At 40.8% G+C, this 19330-nt stretch overlaps 1 protein-coding gene across 2 annotated transcripts in view; it reads left to right on the forward strand.

The window, feature by feature from the left end:
* IGF1 (insulin like growth factor 1) overlaps positions 1 to 19330 on the forward strand; it is a 100846-nt gene that overhangs the window by 75770 nt on the left and 5746 nt on the right. For both annotated transcript variants that reach the window (XM_075856679.1, XM_075856680.1), the window contains exon 3: positions 18226 to 18407. In XM_075856679.1, coding sequence (XP_075712794.1) covers positions 18226 to 18407 — 182 coding nt within the window. The remainder of the gene's footprint in view (positions 1 to 18225; positions 18408 to 19330) is intronic.

Raw genomic sequence — 19330 nt, forward strand, 5'->3', positions numbered from 1 at the left:
GCAGCAGTTTTATTACATTGTGTTTTTATGGCTTTTTTTTTCATATCTTTTGTACATTTTTATGTTTTTTTTAATGATTATTATGAAAATCCTATTGCAGTCTTTGGAAAGAATGGCATGAAAAACACCACACCCAGAGCATGCTGCAATTTAAAACAAATGACACTGACCACAGAAACAAAACAAAAAATCACGACAAACCAAAATTATATGTGTGTAAAGATATTCATATTTTCCTATTACAGCAATCAGAACAGCATTTTTGGCTTTAAGAAGCACCTGAAAAAAAACAAAAAACGACGCAGTGTGTAGCCTTAGGGTATGTGCACACGAGAACTGTCTTTTACGTCTGAAAAGACAGACTATTCAGGAGAAAACAGCTGCGTCGTTTCAGACGTAAAAGCTCCTCCTCGCATTATGCGAGGCGTCTTTGACGCCCGTAATCTTGAGCTGCTCTTCATTGAATGCAATGAAGAACGGCTCAAATTACGTTGCAAAGACGTGCCCTGCACGTCTTTGCCGAGGCAGTCAATTTACGCGTCGTCGTTTGACAGCTGTCAAACGACGACGCGTAAATGACAGGTCGTCGGCACAGTACGTCGGCAAACCCATTCAAATGAATGGGCAGATGTTTGCCGACGTATTGGAGCCCTATTTTCAGCCATAAAACGAGGCATAATACGCCTCGTTTACGTCTGAAAATAGGTCGTGTGAACCCAGCCTTATTGGTTAATCTGGGTCAGACTTCTGTGAATTTTGGGTGCATCCTGCTTCAACCTGAACAACAACCTTGTCTACTTTACAGAATCCATTTTTATATACCCTATTAGGGAATTTTGAGCTAATAGAGGGATGTCCCATGTTCTGGATCCTCATTTCTTGGCCAGAGTGGAGAGTGGTTACAAGGAGCATTTCTTGTACTGGAGGACCTGTCCTACCCTGCACTAAACAGACAATCCATTGATTTGACTGAGCACTGTCTAATGATTCATTTCCCCTATGTTGGCACTGCAGGGAAATTGAACACTAACTGCCAGATTTCCCCACAGATTGTAGCTGATCACTGGGGGGTCCCAGCAGGTTGATACTTTGTGATCTACTTATTGTTGAGGAACCCTTCTTTCAAGTTGGGATTGTCCAAAGCAGAGAACACCTTTAATGAACAGCAGTAGACCTAATATTCTTGCCTTCAGTGTGTATAGTAAAATTATGAGTATTATAGTAATCCTAAAGCGAGCATGGATTTAATAGTATCAGGCAATCTCTACCACTTATGTAATAGTGGATAGACTAAAGGGGGTTTTACACTGGGCAATTATCGGGCAGACAAGCGTTCATAGAATGCTCGTTGCCAATAATTGCCCTGTGTAAACTAGGCAGGGATCAGCTGATCGTATCATTTATGAAAAAAAGTGAAATATTATCGTTGTTGGCAGCACATCTCCCTGTGTAAATAGCGATTGGAGTAACGACCGCTCGTCCACATCCATAGCTCCGTGTGACAGGAGCAAATGAGCGCCTATCAACGAGCTGTCTCGTTGATCGCGTTCTTTGCACAGGCCAAAATTGGCCAATGTAATAGGGCCTTTAGTCCATAGTTGCTTCTTTTTGGGATATCAAATTTCAATCTCAGTCATCGAAGTTCAGATTGGACAACAGAAGACACATAAGATACGTCTTTATGACATTAATACAATAAATCATTCTCAAAATGATTCTGTCTACTTTTAAACCCAAATACTGCATATGATTAAGTTGTCAACAAGGGGATGATTGTGTGTATGTGGATAAGCTTAAAAAAGTGATATATTTGTACAAGTATAAGATAATAAATGCCTACCAATATAATATCTTCTATATTACGAGCTGAGTCTATATAGTGACACTACAGCCTGTTCACAGTTTGAAAATAAAATGCAAACTAAGCAGAACAAAACTGCTATCTAATTATCTTATCTCAGACCTTGAAAAATATAGTCTGTTTCCTAGAAAAGTGATTTTGTCATACAAAGCATTTTTGTTGCCAATGAAAATTTCTTGGCTGTTGATCTCACATTCTACCCTGGAATCTGACCTGGTCTAGGAAATAATGCTGTGCTTGCGAGGCTCTCGCCCTCTAGAACACAATTTCTCTCCAGTTATACACCTTCATAATCAGCCTCCCAAACACACCTCTTTAGTGTCCGGCTCACTTTGCTTTGAGTAATTATCTAAGGATACCAGAGAGGTTGATGCCAGTGTCAGATGAATACCTACAACCCTAAGTGACTTTCAAGCTGCTGTCGATCACATCTAAGTTCATAACTCTTTCACCGAAGCTGTCAGTCCCGCTGACCTGACGGATTCAGGTTTCAGAGGAAATACAGCTTCTATGCATCCAGGATACATAGAAGATGCATCTCAAAAAGTAAAAAAAATTGTTAATAAAAACAAAGTACAAAGTTGCACTTAAATTACAAAGTTTCACTAAACACTATAATACATTGTTTAAGTAAAAAAAAAAAAAAGTATTCAAAGGTTTCCATATCCTTTAAAATTTCCCTTCACTGCAACCAAGAAACCTAGGCCAACCCATGAAAAACAACCGCTTAGCATTATCCCTCCTCAACCAAACTTTACACATGGCACGTAGTGCATGCGCTGATATGTCTACATATCAGCAACTAGAGTTAACGGGATATATATTACGTCTTTGTAAACAAGGGGACGTTAGACGAGTTTCAATGCCACTCATATCTTTATTCCAAACGGGGGAATTAGATTTAAAATAAAGGGAACTCAACTTTACTGAGTAATTATAGACCAATATGCATTGGCTAAACATCCAATAACCACAAAGATATATATTTAGGGATGATTGTCAAAAGGACCCCTATAAATTGCATTAGACTAATTGAGTAACAGTACATAGACTCTTTGTCGGACAATCTTACGATCTGGTTGTCTTACAAAGGAGATTCCACCCATCGTTAAAAAAAACAACCCAATGTATTCATCTTATTTTGGCGCACAATGGGAAGAACCCTTATTTGAAAAGGCCTCGCAAATGTGCGCTTAGACACCTCAGAAATTAGCACCTCAATATGTCTGAAATAAAGTCTCTCCATTACAAAAGGAAATTGCACCAAACTTTGGCACCCCCACAGTTTAAATCCAGCTAAAAACTATTCAGAATACAACCCAAAAAAGAGTCAGTGCATATATTACTTAATAGTCATAGAGAATCATGTATATAATTCTTCAATCAGAGTGTACGTATGTTTAGAACCAAAGCATGGCAGTACAGTATGATCACAATATTAATAATCATACATTACCCCTTCTCATCACTCAAAGAAGTTTATCTTAACATAGGATGCACTATATAATTTGTTATGCTAGAGATAACCCTAATTTTCAAAATAAACCCAAATCATATTAGGCTTCGTTCACATCTGTGCTAGGGCTCCATTCAGTCGGAGCTTTCTGTTGGAACGGAGCCCTAACAGACACAAACGGAAACCACAGGTTTCCGTTTCCATCACCATTGATTTCAATGGTGACGGATCCGGTGCCAATGGTTTCCGTTTGTCTCCGTTGTGCAAGGGTTTCCGTTGTTTTGACGGGATGAATACCAATGTCGACTACGCTATTGATTCCATCAAAACTACAGAACCCTTGCACAACGGAGACAGACAAAAATCATTGGCACCGGATCCGTCACCATTGAAATCAATAGTGATGGAAACGGAAATCTTTGGTTTTCGTTTGTGTCAGTCAGGGTCTCATTCCGACGGAAAGCTCAGACGGAACGTAGGAACGGGACCCTGGCACAAATGTGAACGAAGCCTTCACAATAGTATCAACGAATATTCATTGTCTGGTCCAGGCATTCATGTAACACCTTTATTGTCTGGTCGTTGTCTGGTCCAGGCATTCATGTAACACCTGCATATGTGAAAAGTGTATCTAAGAAAACAAAAGAAAAATAAATAAAAACAATATTTGGGTCAATGTATTATTAATACACTATTGACCTAATATACACAAAATCAGTACACCATTGAGAAATACTAGATAAAGGCATTTATATTGTATTCAATATTAAGACCCACTCGGTTGAAGACTGTCAAGTGAAAATATCCACCGTAATTCTTTTTTCTTTAATAAAGTCTCCATATCTCCAACCCTATGAAGAGGGGGCACATTGTCAATCTCCCTAACAAGCATTTGTCTAATAGAGTATTTAAAGTCAATACAATTTTAACTACCGCAAACTCAATCACCTTTTTACGAATTGTAATCTTATGTTTATCAATTTGTGCCTTGACTTCTATACTAGTCCTACCTACATAGATCAACCAACAGGAGCATGTAATCATATACACTATATAACAGGGGGAGCACATAAACAAATATAGAATCTAACATTTCTTTCCTGTATACAGATGTGTGAAGAATGAACCTGTAATCATATTTCAACAACAGGAACAACCTAGGCAATATATGTTACCTTTTTTGGGGGTATTAAGGTATGTCTGTTAGAGGTCCCTTAGATGTACCAATATCAGACTTTACAAGATTATCACGCAAATATCTACATCATCTGTTTGACATTATTGACGGATTGATGAAATCAGGTATTGTTGAGCCACCTATTTTTAATCTATGACCAGTTCTTCCGAAGGGTCTGCAAAATCCTACCACCCAGTGGTCCATAGGTCAATACAAAAGGCATTTGCGTGGTCCTCCCTAATTTATTCTTCCCGACCAAAAGAGTGTCGAGATCGACAGTCTTCATATTGTCCCTATATTTATCCATTAAACTAACTGGGTGACCCCTTCTCTAAAATGTATCACACATAGAGTCAAGTCTTACATCTCCTTCAAAAATAATTTCGATTTTAACATCTCACCCTCTTGGTAAATCAATGCAACAAAAATTTGAACCTGCCTATCGGACCATCTTAGTGTAAATGGTAATTCAGAGAATCTACTATTAAGTTTATCCTTAAACAGTTGCAATTCCTCAAGGGTTCTCTGCTACACAACAAATACATCATCAATGTATCTTAGCTAGCATCGGACATGTCCCCAGCTGAGACCACATCTCAGACTGAACCTACTTCCCAATAATAATTTGTTTTGTACAAAATGTGGGTCTATTTCCAACAAATATTCTTTTGATATAATGCTGCATAATATACAATTTTTACAACAGGAAATGGTGAATTGTAACAAAGTTATTAATGGTTTGGAACTCCAATTAACTATTTCTCTAAAATCAGAACAGTGGGTCCTATATAAAGAGAAAGCTGATCAAAATCTGGAGACCTTTCGTAAAGATATTGAGCACACAAAACACGTTAAATGGTTCAGGAATTTAAAGGACCATGGGAGAGTTTTTAATTGCAGTACCAGTGGAGTCTTTCAACAGGACATGAATATGGAAACAGGACGAAAAAATTGACCACAACAGACATGTGAACGACTGAGGGGGAGACCATGTGATATTTTTAGACTCACCACATCAGAATCAGAAGTACCTCTAGGAAACCTTTTTTTAGACAAAGGAGGGATGCACAACATATGAGAAATGGAAAAACCAGGAACGACCGCAAACATAGGCGATACCGACAAAATAAACGTCATCAGGCAAAAGTACATATAGACATATAAACAAGAAACCTCAGAGGAGGAATTAGTTGTAAACATTTATTTATGCATATTGACTGACATGCAGATACATTTTTTTATCATTCTGCCCAGTGACCAATACTGAATGGTTTTAAATGGAATTCGACTTACATGCTTTGTTTGCATGTTGAGACTCAAGTCTTATTTTTCTGATGAGCCCACAAAGTTTAATGGTATACAGGGAGCATCTAATTCTGTAGAAACTACAACTTTCTCCATAAAGGGTACAGGGCTATATAGAAAGAGTAAATTACAACCTACACATGATAACCATTTCATTGAATCTTATATTGTACCCACACAAAAGGAAGTTAAAGGGTTAAAGAAAATGAAGTCCCTATATACCATTAAATCTAACGTGACCATAGATGAAAGATGTATACTGTCAGAATTGTCCTACAACCAGGGCATTACTATTAAGTCCGCTAACAAAGGGGTTGCCCTTGTTGTGATAGACGCTTACACATACGTTCCTGAAATTATGAGACCGCTGACTGATACAGATGTATATGAGAGATTACAGGGCAGTCCTACTAATAGGTTGAATTTATAACCAAAGATAATGTTGGAAGATGCTAGGATAGATGGCTAAATAGATAAACATTTGGCTGACTACTTAACAGTGACCGTACCTATCATACCAATATTATATATTTGACTGAAAATTCATAAAAGCATGATTGACCCGTCAAGTCATCTAATAGTATCTGGACATGGTTCTCTGTTTGGTAATGCAGCAATTTTTCTTAATCGGGTACTTATGCCATCAATTCTAGGTGTTATGTTAAGATACCTCTGACTTTCTAGTGAAAATCTCAGACATGGATTTTTTTAGAACAGATTATTTTGACATCCTCTGATGTCGTATCTCTGTACACGTCAAAAGATGATAACGGGGGTATTGTGGCAGCAGAGTGTATGTTATCCAGTGCGGACATGTCCCCAGGGCGTACATGGTTTGTCTTGACGATGCTAGAGTTCGTCCTTAACAACAATTATTTTGTGCAATAAATGACACTATGTGTGATAAATTTAAGAGAAGGGGTTACCCAGTGAGTTTAGTGGATAAATCTGGAGATGATATCAAGACTGTGGAATGCGAAACTATTGATCTGGAAGAATAAATTGAAGAGGACCACATGAATACCTTTTGTATTGATCTGTGGACCACCAAGTGTTAGAATTTTGAAGGCCCTTAGGAAGAACAGGAAGATATGTGAAGGAGAAAAAAGAGGGGTCGGAGGAAAACAATGGCGCTCCTCTAAGGTGATATTGTATGGAAAACAATTGAAGCAATGCAAGGTAAGTTGGTTTACTCACCTAATTGTGTTGTGCACCTGTAGGCACAACGCTACTGCTTCGCATATATAACGCAGAAGATCTCTTTTTGTGGAGTCGGCTGCCACCCGCTGCTATCCCACGGGTAGAAGCCTCTATATCCGGGGTAAACGAGAACTGGAGATTTGAAGAAAAAGGTTGCAGCTTCCGGGACACGGCGCCAGACCGGTAAGTAGTCAAATCGATGTATAGATTTTTTAATATCTTTATTGTTACTAATACACTACGCGTTTCAGGAGCGGGACCTGTCCAGTCCTGAAACGCGTAGTGTATTAGTAACAATAAAGATATCGAAAAATCTATACATCGATTTGACTACTTACCGGTCTGGCGCCGTGTCACGGAAGCTGCAACCTTTTTCTTCAAATCTCCAGAACTTAGGAAGAACAGGTCACTGATTAAAAAAGGTTTCTGAACAATTGCTTTTCTCATCAATCCGCCAATGATGTCAAATAGATGAGGTAAAAGTTTGCATGATAATCTTGTAAAAAACTACATTGGTTCTTCTAATGGACTTCTACAGACATACCTTAATACCCCAAAAAAGGTAACTTCCCTTGCCTAGGTTGTTCTGTGTGGAAATATGATTAAGGTATCATATTTCACACATTCATATACAGGAATGAAATGTTTGATTCCATATTTGTTTACATGTTCCTCCAGTTATGTAGTGTATATAATACATATTCCTGTGAGTTGATCTGTGTTGGGGAGACTACTATAGTAGTCAAGACACAAATTAATAAACATAAGAGTACAATTTGTATAAGGGTGATTGAACTTCTGGTAGCCATAGGATTTATTGCCTTTAAACACTCTATTAGTCAAATGCTATTCAGAGTGATTGACCAAGAGCCCCATCTTCATAGGGGTGGAGATAGGCAGATTTTATTAAAGAAAATAGAATTACAGTTTTAATGTTAAATACAGTATAAATGCCTTTATCTAGTATTTCTCAATGGTGTACTGATTATGTGTATAATAAGTAGATTGTGTATTAATATTACATTGACCTAGATATTGTTTTACTTATTTTTCTTCTGTACTTTTAGATACACATTACACATATGAAGGGGTTACATGGATAGCGACTGCATGGTTACTTGGACTAGACATCGAAAATTCCTTGAAACTATCACTAAAATGATTTGGGGTTATTTTGAGAATTCGAGTTATCTCTGGCATAAGAAGTTAAATCTATGTTAACATAAACTTGTTTGTGTGATTATTAATATTGTGATCAGTATGTATTGCCAAGCTTTGGTTATAAAAATACCTGTACTCTAATTGCAAAATTATGTACATGATTCTCTATGAATCTTTATTAATATATGCACTGTCTCTTTTTGGGTTGTATTACTGTATGTATTTTTAATATATTTTGGCTTGGACTTAACTGTTGGATGCCAAAGTTTGGTGCAGGAGTATGCTATAATGGAGAGACTTTATTTTGCACATATTGAGGTGCCTATTTTGGAGGTGTCTAAGCAAACATGTAAAAGAGACCTTTATAAATAAGGGTTCTTCCCATGGTGCGCCGGGTGAAATGAGAACATTGGGTTGATTATATAGCAACCCAGTTCACAGTAACTTCTCTGAACCTGTAAGACACCCAGATCATAAGATTGTCTGACAAAGAGGCTTTGTACTGTTACCCAATTAGTCTAGTGCAATTTATAGGAGTCCTTTTGAGAAATCATCCATAAACATATGTCCTTCTGGTTAGTGCGTGGTTAAAGAATGCTTATTCTTTAAAAGGATTTTTCCTTCTCCTTCCCTCTCTATATGTATTCCTTCATTGATCTAGCATGCCATTTAAACATGTGATGTGGTATTTTGATCATTTACACAACATGGCCATTCAGGGTGAGAGGGGATAGTTGTATACCTCTTTTGATACTTACGATCTACCTTGAATATATCCCCCCCCCCCAATTGGAATAAAGACATGAGTGTTGTTAGGTAGACGTGTCTAACATCCACTTGATTACGCAGAGGTAACTTAGTTCTCGTTAACTCCATGTGCCACATGTATTGTTGGTGCGTGCGTGGGTATTCATCTGATATTTGGGTGAGGTTTCATCAATTGAAGTGCTGCCACAGGAGCAGTAGTAGTGTTAAGACGCCGACGCATGCGCAGTTAATAATAATGGCCTATGGTTCCACCCTGACGCTGTACAACTCCATTTGATGTACGTTTCACTGATTTAATATTAAATATTTAATTCCTATATATGTGCTTTTTACTACTGACTTTTTATGTTAGATTGGATCTTGTGAGTTCATTTATTGAAAGTAATGACACAAAAATGGAGAGGTTAGTAATTTACTTATCAATTGGTTAACCCGAAATGTGAGTCTTTTAAATGTTTGCACAATCTGCATGACACGTATGCTTGCCTAAGACTTCTACATGAGTCGAAACGCTGTATGCGTTACTATATTTATAAACACTTTTAGCCACGTGGATGCTGTCATAGATTTTTTTACACCCCATTTGTTGTAGCGTCACCTTTCCAAAAGCCTTCAACCATGTCCACCAACCAGGACAAGTTATCATGGGACAAACAAAAAACCATAGCAACAGTATCCAAAATCAATGTCTAGGAAGGACAATGAAGTGGTGGAGCCTTTAGTTTTTTCTTCAGACAGGAGAAATTCAATATGCTGCATCATAAAACAAAACCTATCCAACAGGAAACGACAGCGGTCACTAGCCACCAGGCCAACAAACAGGAAATCATCTAAATAATGCAACACAGCTTCTGAGCCAGTCTCATAATGTACTACCCACACCAGGAAGGAGCTGATCATCTCAAAGTAGTGGCATGAAATGGAATAGCCTACTGGCAGACACATGTCGTAACAGCAGCAATAATCCACAACACAACTAAACCGATGGAAGCAATCAGGATGAACAGACAATAATCTGAAAGCCGAAGGAAACAAGAATCCGAAGCCTAATCCTTAGAAAGTCGTCATTCACCGATAAGCCCTTAGTATAGGACAAATGATGAATGAGTCCGAATTTTCCAGGCTCCTTCTTCAAAGCTACCTCATCATTGAAACACGGAGATTGGCAAAAGTCGGTCACAGAAAGGGCCTGCAATCTGCCTCAAACCCACCTCCTTAGCAATCTTGTAGCTCAACACTTGTGCGTTTTGCCTAGCAGACTTAAGGTTATGTGCAAAAACCGGGGAACAACACAAAGTAAACCTTTTGAAAAAAATAAATAAAAGCCAAATCTAATAACTGCCGCATCTTCCAGCCTAGAATACATGGCGTGCCACGGCTTCATTGCGAGTACGTTCATCTTAATCTTTCATCTCCAATTGTTCCCTCGTTGTTGGGGATGGTTTCTGTGACAGGGGCAGTGGTATGCTGCATGCCCCCCACCATAAATGAAGCACTTGTGCTTAGAACTTCATAAAATTGCCAGGAGGGGCCTGGTTGCTTGACAAACACTGAACCTGCTGTGGCAGATCCAATAGCCCTCCTCTCCTTGTCAACTAAAGCCAGATTAACCAATACCAAGGACCATATATCTGTGTAAGCATTATACCAATTTTTTTGCTTGGTTTTCTCAATTAAGTGGACCCTTAAAGGGCTAACCCCTCAGAAAAAATGTGTCCTTATAGAAGCACGCAGCAACTGGAAGAGGAGCAGAGAATGGGGTCACTATAGGACCCAACATATCTAAAACTAATTTAATAACACCTAACAATTCACCCTGCCCTGACCCACCCGAACCCAATGCACCAGCATAAGGAGAAACAGCAGGAGCAACAGGCGATGAACCTTTTTGAACCACCGGAGGAGTGACTTTCACCGACCCAGCGCTACATCTGCTTGGGGACCTGAACGAACGCTGAGGCTCCCCCTTCACAAAGGACTCATGGAGCTGCAGTACCAATCATCCACTCAAGGATAGGGATTTATCTGGATCTCCCCGAGCATTCGGAAACACAAGAATAGTGACAGGACCTGAGCTCCGCCCATTAAACCCATAGGAACTGTGGCCATTGTTGAAGGATGTGACCGAGGGAACGTCTTGAGCATCAAAAACCGGGGGGGGGCAACCTTTGGCACTTATGAGGCAATAGAAAGCACTGGCGGGAGAACAACTTGCTGTGAATTAGGATGAGTATCAGGCATGGTAGGTGGCTCATTATTAGCGGAGATAACATGAGCTGGCTGTGCAGAAAGGAAAAAATCCTGCATAGCAATTGTCTGACTGTGGGGGAAGGGGTGTGGACATGAGCCTAGAGGCAGACAAGGCAGAGGGGGGAAGAGCTAAGCTGTGATACAGCATTTCTGCTACTCTGATCGCTTGTTATACCAGGGGAGGGGGCCTCAAGGGCTGTCTACACTGTGGAAGTATTGCTGCCCCATTCATGTAGTCATCGACTGGACTAGGACTTAAACTAACTGGCAGCCTTAAGTGAAGGGATGGCCACCACGCACCCTAGGAGCCTGAACAGGAGCAGCTGCAGCAGCCATGACCGAAGGAGCAGCAGTCCCAGCAACACAAAAGCCTAGTTAAGCCAATTAACTCTCTCACTCCCCACCTTTTTGAGGAGCTCTGTAACATACAGGGATCTGCCAAAATGCTGATCTTCAAACTCACAAACTCGTTCTTCTTCTCATCAAGAGGCTCCCAGGAGAAAAAGAGGCTCACCCACAAGGGAGGGGGACAATATGAAACATAGGATAGGCAACACCTGAGGCTCAATGATTAGTGTGAGGATCAAAGGCTAGCCCGTCTTGTCCGATCCCACATAGGAGCTACTGTAGCACAAATTGCTAAAAAAAAGTTATTGCTGGCTATGATAGAAAGGTATCAGAAAACACAGAGCATTCCAGTTTACTGCTTTCAGGGCCAGCTGCTATTGGGAGTGCCTATGCTGACCCCTGCAAACTGTTTAAAGTGCCTACAATGGGTCATGGAGCAATGGAAAAAGGTGGCCTGATGAATCATAATTTTGTTCACAACATGTACACAGTTGGGTGCTTGTGCGTTGCTTACCTGGCGAAGAGATGGCTCCAGAATGCACTATGGGAAGAAAGCAAGCCGGCAGAGGCAGTGTGATGCTCATGGCAATGATCTGCTTGGAATCCTTGGGTCCTGGCATGCATGTGGATGTGGATGTTACTTTGACACATGCCACCTACCTAAACATTTTTGCAGTACACCTCTTCATGGCAGTGTTATTACGTAATGGAAGTAGCCACTTGCAACAGTATAATGAGCCCTGCTACACTGCAAGAATAGTTCAGGAAGGGTGCGAGGAACTATTGCCTTGGCCTCCAAATTCCCCAGATCTCAATCTGCTCGAGCATCCGTGGGATGTGCTAGAAAAGCAAGTCTGTTCCATTGAAGACCCACCTCGCAACTTACAGGTCTTAAATTGTGGCCATACCTGGATTCCTGCCTTCCCCCTGATTCCAGCATCCTTTTTTTTATTTCACTACATGCCTCCTTTCCCAACACAATCAGCCCCATTCGTTTGGTCTGCCTATATGCTAATTCATGAATTAATTGACAGCTGCATGCTCTCCACCACTCAGCATCAATGGGGCACAACTTTAAGCCACTCTAACAGAGATTAGCTTCTAACATCTTAGTGCCAGATACCGCAGGACACCTTTAGAGGTCTTGTGGAGTCCATACCTCAATGGATCAGAGTTTTTTTTGGAACGGGTCAGAGCTTTTTTGGCTTCATGAGGTGGATCTACGCAAAATTAGGCAGGTGATTTTAAAGTGGTTATCCGAATTTTTAAAATTGAAAGCCTATCCTTAGTATAGGCCTTCAATATTAGATCGGTGGGGGACCGACTCTGGGCACCCCCCGCTGTTCAGCTGTTGGAAGGGGCTGCGGCGGTGTACATTGGTTCTCCTTCTCGTTCGTACTTGCACGCAACATTATGTTTGTAATGGCTGTGCAAGGTATTGCACCACTGGACTGGATAACAGTGATTATAACTTAGGCATTTGGCTAACTTTAGTAAAACCTGTATGATAATTGGAGATGCGCTTGAATAAGTATACAAATGACATGGCTCTTTAGAGTAGAACTGATGTAAACTTCTTTTGAGTAGACAAAAAACAAATAGGTGTAAAATAATGACTAATCAAAAAGTGCTCAATACATAGACCATACCCTGCTCTTTATGAAGGTGACTGTTAGGTTAAAAGCTGTATTTTAGCTGAACATCTGTTCATTGAACAAAAAACAATAACAGGCCAATTGGTGAGTCATGTAATCTTTAGCTTGGATATCCTTTAAACGTGACCTGTTACTGATCTGATGTAATAAACTTACTGTTTCGTCTGGGATTTTGAGGAGATGCTGATTGTGAATCTGTCTGGACTATGTTCATCTACTGGAAGAATGTTTCCTTGATGCAGATTGTATACATTTTTTAAACACTTAGCAGGTCAGAGGGCTAGCTTGATTCAGAGCCTCCAGCAGATAGCTCACAGTTGATGACAGCTCTCGGAGACCACACACTGCGGTGACACATACCAATTTCTGCCCACACAGGTTTTCGTAACATATCAGTGTGTCAACACAGTAGTCCCTACATGAAGGATGGCCCCCTCAACTCTGTAGTGACACAATGGAAGACATTCTGCTTTAGAATACCTCATAGCAACATACTAAAAGTTGGGTAGGGAGCAATTACCCATAGTAGTGATCACATACTGTAGTGCCACGCAGCAACAAAAAAACTCCTGCTGCATGCATTGTCAGCAAAGAATTGATTTTAACTGGGGTCACTTACAAGTGTGAGTAGTCGTGGCTGTATGCTGCTCTTTCCGGTTGTATCTACTTTCCAAACTGACAGCTGGAAACAGCAAAGCGGCAAACAACCCTTTAGGCCCTGTTTACAGAGTTTTTTTTAACTGATTTTGACTTGGAGACCACTCTAAAAATGGCCGAAATTGCCCCCCATTGATTTCAATGGAATGCAGAGGCATTTTTTTTCCCGGGCGGCTTCTAGTGCTCGCGGGGGAAAAAAAGCAGCATGTTCCGTCTCCAACCTCCCATTGTAATCAATGGAGGAAAATGCTGCAAAACCTCAGGTAAAAAAGACATAGGAGGGTCAAAATCTGCCTCAAAATTCCTGGAGGAATTTTGAGGCAGATTTTTTCTACCTGCAAAAAACTCCATCTGACAGTGGCGTAGCTATAGGGGTCGCAGCAGTCGCGGCTCCCCGTTGCCACATGGCACTAACGGTACAATTGATTTTTTAATACTTTACTGGCTGGGCTGAGGGCCCCTCACGTGACATCATGATCACATGGTACACTCAATGTACCATGTGACATCACGTGAAGTTAGTTCCGGCCATTCATGAAGAGAACGCAACGAAGTGCGGATGGTGAGATAGAGCCTGGATGCCCTGGAAGTTGGAGCCGATCATCCGACTCCTCAGGAAACAAGACCTGGTGAGTCGCAGAAGGGGTCCGTGATGCGATGTGATGTATTGTATTGTATTGAGAGGAGAGCACAATTCATTACAAACTGTGAGTCGCGACTCTCTGGGGAGTCGTGTGAAGACCTCCGGGGGGGGCAGCCACCGAGGTTCCTGTTCCAACTGTATCTGCTTCGTCAGGATTCAGATACAGTTTAATTCAGGGCTGGAGCAAGGAGCTGACGGCTCCTTGCTCCATCATTCACTGTGCCGTGAGCCATGAGCGGCTCAGAGTAGGCAGGTGCGATGTAGTGACGTCATCGCGCCTGCCTGCACCGAGTCACTCACAGCACAGACCGGAGAAGAATTATACTGTGTTGGGCAGCTATGAGGGCATTATACTTTATGGGGGCATTATACTGTATGGGGTCTGCTATGCGGGCATTATACTGTGTGGGGCAGCTATTGGGGGCATTATACTGTGTGGGGCAGCTATCGGGGGTATTATACTGTATGGGGGCAGCTATGGGGAGCATTATACAGTGGGGGCTGTTGGGCAAGGTGGCTGGGCATAGGCGCTGCAGGGTTCTTGTGGTGGTAGGGAGGGGTAGGGGGGCCCAAGCTGAATTCTTGCACCAGGGCCCATGAGCCTTTAGCTACGCCCCTGCCATCTGAACAGGGCCTTAGGAGTCAACGTCAAGAAAGGGGCGCTTAGTCATGTATGTAGCCATGTATGGGGTTAAAAGCATTAGTCACAATTGGCAGATTGCAGGCCATTGTCAACGTCTCATGCGCAAAAGAGATGAGATCTGATGAAACAGCAATATGGAAGACTGGAGCAGAGGGTCCCATATTCTGGTACAGAAAGGATCATTGCAGGGGGCAATAGCCTTCATGTAATGGCAACCCGAAGTTTGTTCAGCTTACTCCAAATGTGCACCCTGAGGAGATAGGTTTTAATAATTTTTCTAACCTTTTCAGAAACAAACCCTACGAAACCCCAGATTTTCAAACAGGTGCACCCTGAGGAGATAGGTTTTAATAATTTTTGTAACCTTTTCAGAAACAAACCCTACGAAACCCCAGATTTTCAAACAGTAACCTATTTTACTAATAATGCTTGAAGAAAAACAAAAATAGAGACGGCGCTCTAAGGTAATACTGTATGTACTGATGGTATATTTGATATACAGATGAGTGAAGGTAGATTCACCTGGTTTAGTTGTGCAGAATCGTCAGCACAACTTAACTTTATAGCTCGTCTCCGGTAAACTGTGCTAGCCTCTGGAGCAGACCCACGGTAGATAGCTCCAATGTTGGAGTTTCTTCAGCGTGGTCATTCAAATTCGGAAAACTGGACAAAAATTCTCCTCGTGTCGGGCACTCTTGTGTAGCTAGTGCGGTGATTACCACGGACCCATCAGATGGATTTTAAAACAATTTATTGGACAACATGGTATAAAAACAATAAAAAAGACTGCTTTGTTTCAACCTCGTACTGAGGTCTTTGTCAGTCTTCTCCTCTCTGCCCATACTCTAAATTAATTCTACTTTCCACCGTTATTATACAGGACCCTGGAAACTTTGGACCGTTCTGCATAATTCAATCAATATATTTTTAATTTCTCATTTAGACCTCTGAAGGGATATGTAGTAGTGGGGGTGGGGTGGTAAATCTATCAATAATTATCATACATGCTGTCTACTCACTAAAGCTCTATGGCTTCTCTGACTGTGTCATTGTTTGTGAAGCTTTAATAAGACAGTGCAAAGAGAAAAAGGTGACAAATATTATATGGTACTGCAAAGTTAGCAGTGTTGAAAAAACATTAAACATTCAGCTAGTCTTGTCACTTAAGTCCTCGGAAGTGCTGATAGTTATGTCCCTTTATGTTGTAGTAACTGGAGCATAAAGGTTTTGTTTTATTATTTATCATGAACAATCCACAGCTGATGGTCTTTATAAAATGGAAAGTAATAAGGATAAAAATGTCAAATAAAAATACAACATTTAAACATGTATTATTCAAGGTTTACATATATTATTATGTTTACTAGTACTGCTACTTCTGCTACTTCTATTATTACTACTGCTAAAATAAGCCAATGAAAGACTTTACTACTGGTGAAGGTTTACCATTGCTTCAAAGATTATTCTTAGGAAACATATTAATAGTTATCCTCTAGTATATTTAGAAATCTCTACTGATTACAATAATAACATTATATTATGGAATTATGGAATTGCTTTAGTAAAGTTTATGGGGGGAATTTATCAAGCACTCTATGGCAGTTTTTTGGCATAGAAAAGTCACAATTGAGTTTTTGTGCTAAAATGTTACCGACTTTTGCATTTTTATACCGTCTCCACCACTTTTCAAAAAAGAGGGTGAAGCTTAGCAGGAGGGGCGTGGCCACTCACAGCCCAGCAAACTCATTATAATTTATGCCAGAAATCTAGCTCATAGCTGGTGTGGATTTTACTTTCTGGCACGTGGACAGCCAGAGATGCAGCTCTTAATAAATAAGGAACATTTTACTTAAAAGTGTTGTCCACTTTCTGAAAACTGATGACCTATCCACTGAATAGGTCATCAGTATATGATCGGTACGTGTCCGACATCTGGACCCCGCACTGATCCACAACTCTGGCTGACTCCGTGCACCGGATGTTTGGAACGGGATGCAGTAGTTGGAGCTGGAAGCAGATGGCTCCGACCACTGCATAGCGGCCGTTCAGCAGAACTGAGCTCTGCTCCTATTCACTACTCACTTCAGCTCGGCCGCTATTCATTAACAGGAGCGATCTGTTTCAGTCAACATTGTCTGGCGCCCGGAGGCAGCTGGAGTGGCGGATTGGTGCGGGGTCCGGATAGCGGACACGTACCGATCATATACTGATGACCTATCCAGTGGATAGGTCATCAGTTGTCAGAAAGTGGAAAACCCATTTAAGTGCTCTTTATATTAAGACTAGTGTATAAAACAACAGTCTTAATAAATCTTCCCCTATGTCTGCAGTCTTTATCCTGTTGAAGTGCCTGCTGGCCAAACATGGGGAATTCTATCAACTAATAGAATAGGTTTATAGTGGGGTCCCAATTCTGCATTGGTTCTAGAGTAGACAGAATTGCAGGGGCTGTGTAATACAGTCCAAGCATTACTGCCAGCGCATGAAACAGAGCAAAAGCAAGGGCAATTTTATTTCTCCTTACTGTCCACTCCAGATCCACTGAAGATAAGTTGGTCATATAAGTTTTTCCTCATTTTATTTCTATTACAATTCTATTCAGCCAGGAATATTAAATGTCAGAATACAGTGCAATTTCTAATATCATTATTGACACAGAAATCGAACGTGTTTCGAAAGCCTGACCTTTCAACCTATTAAGTTAGCCAATAAAATGTGTACATTTTAAAGGTGTTGTCTGGTTTAGGAAGCCCATTTTAAAAGTTAACAACAAAAAATTGGTCCCCCATTCAGAAACCTCATTTATTAGCCAGAGCATGAAGCGCTACAAATAGTGTCTCTGTGCAATGCTTAATTTCCCCTGTAGTGGTGCTGTAGGCAAACTGAACACTTGCTGTCAGGTTCCTCCACAGGTTACAGCTAAGATAATCATTGGAGTACCTGTGATCCTGTAATCAGCTTAGTATCAGACTTTTTTTTTGTTCTTTGTAATTAATTGTCCAAAGTGGACAGCCCTTTTATGTATGAACTCTCTAAATTATTTTATTAATGAAGCTAGTATTGTCATGTCTTCTATAATTTTACATTTATTTCCCCCTCAGGTAAACCAGTAGGGTATGGCTATAGCAGTCGGCGTTCACATCACAGAGGGATAGTGGATGAGTGCTGCTTCCAAAGCTGTGATCTGAGGAGGTTAGAGATGTATTGTGCACCTGCCAAGCCTGTGAAATCAGCGCGTTCTGTGCGTGCCCAGCGTCACACAGATATGCCAAAGGCCCAGAAGGTAATCCAGCATTACAAGAAGTCTGTTTGATGCAGTGGGCCGTAATAGAAGACATGCATCAATGTTTTTAAATGAAATTATATACTTAATCTGGAGTTATTCTGGCTGGTTAAGCAGGTTTCTTACCCTTGTTGTGTATTTTGCTTTAGTTATCCTTTAGTAAATGCACGCATAGTGAAATACCTCCTTATCTATTCACACTTCTCAGAACATGGCTTCAAGAAAGTATGAATAGTGCACCTAACACAGTCAGTCCTGCTCAGCAATTCTTGTCTCATGCACATCAATACTCATATTCAATTAGCTTCAATAGTAATAGTTATGTGTGTATTTGTTTGGAAATAGATGTAAATGGTGATTTAATCCACATAATGCCACTATAGCATTTTAACTAGTGTCCAATAAGCTTTATGTTTTTTAGAGCCCCCTCATTCTAGAAATCAATGGTTACCTAAGATGACAGATACCACCAATGTGATCCTCTCACATGTATCTAGGACATATCACAAGATCGGTTTCACTGGATTTACCCTTTAAAGGGGCATTTCCAACTTTAAATATTTTTGGCATATCCACAGGGGAGCGCTCTGGGATCCGCACCTATATCAAGAACGGGGGTCACCCGTTTTGTCTGGTGCGTTGGCTGCTGGCCGCAGGTTCGAGGCGAGGACTAGTAGAGAGAGGGCCACTCTTGCTTGACTGTTTTTGCAACTCCCGTTGAACAGAATGGAGAGAGACGCAAGAGAGAAGCCCCCCCCCCATTCCCTGTCTGGAAGCTGTGGCAAGCTTCTGTCAAAGCAGGCGAAATAGGGGTCGGATAACCCCACCTCTTAATATAGGTGCGGGTACCAGAGCTGGGACCCCGATCTATTAGACATTTATGGCATATCCTGTGGATATGCCATAAATGTCCTTGTTGGGAA

This window comes from Rhinoderma darwinii, chromosome 3 (assembly GCF_050947455.1).
Source record: "Rhinoderma darwinii isolate aRhiDar2 chromosome 3, aRhiDar2.hap1, whole genome shotgun sequence".
Classification (NCBI taxonomy): Eukaryota; Metazoa; Chordata; class Amphibia; order Anura; family Rhinodermatidae; genus Rhinoderma; species Rhinoderma darwinii.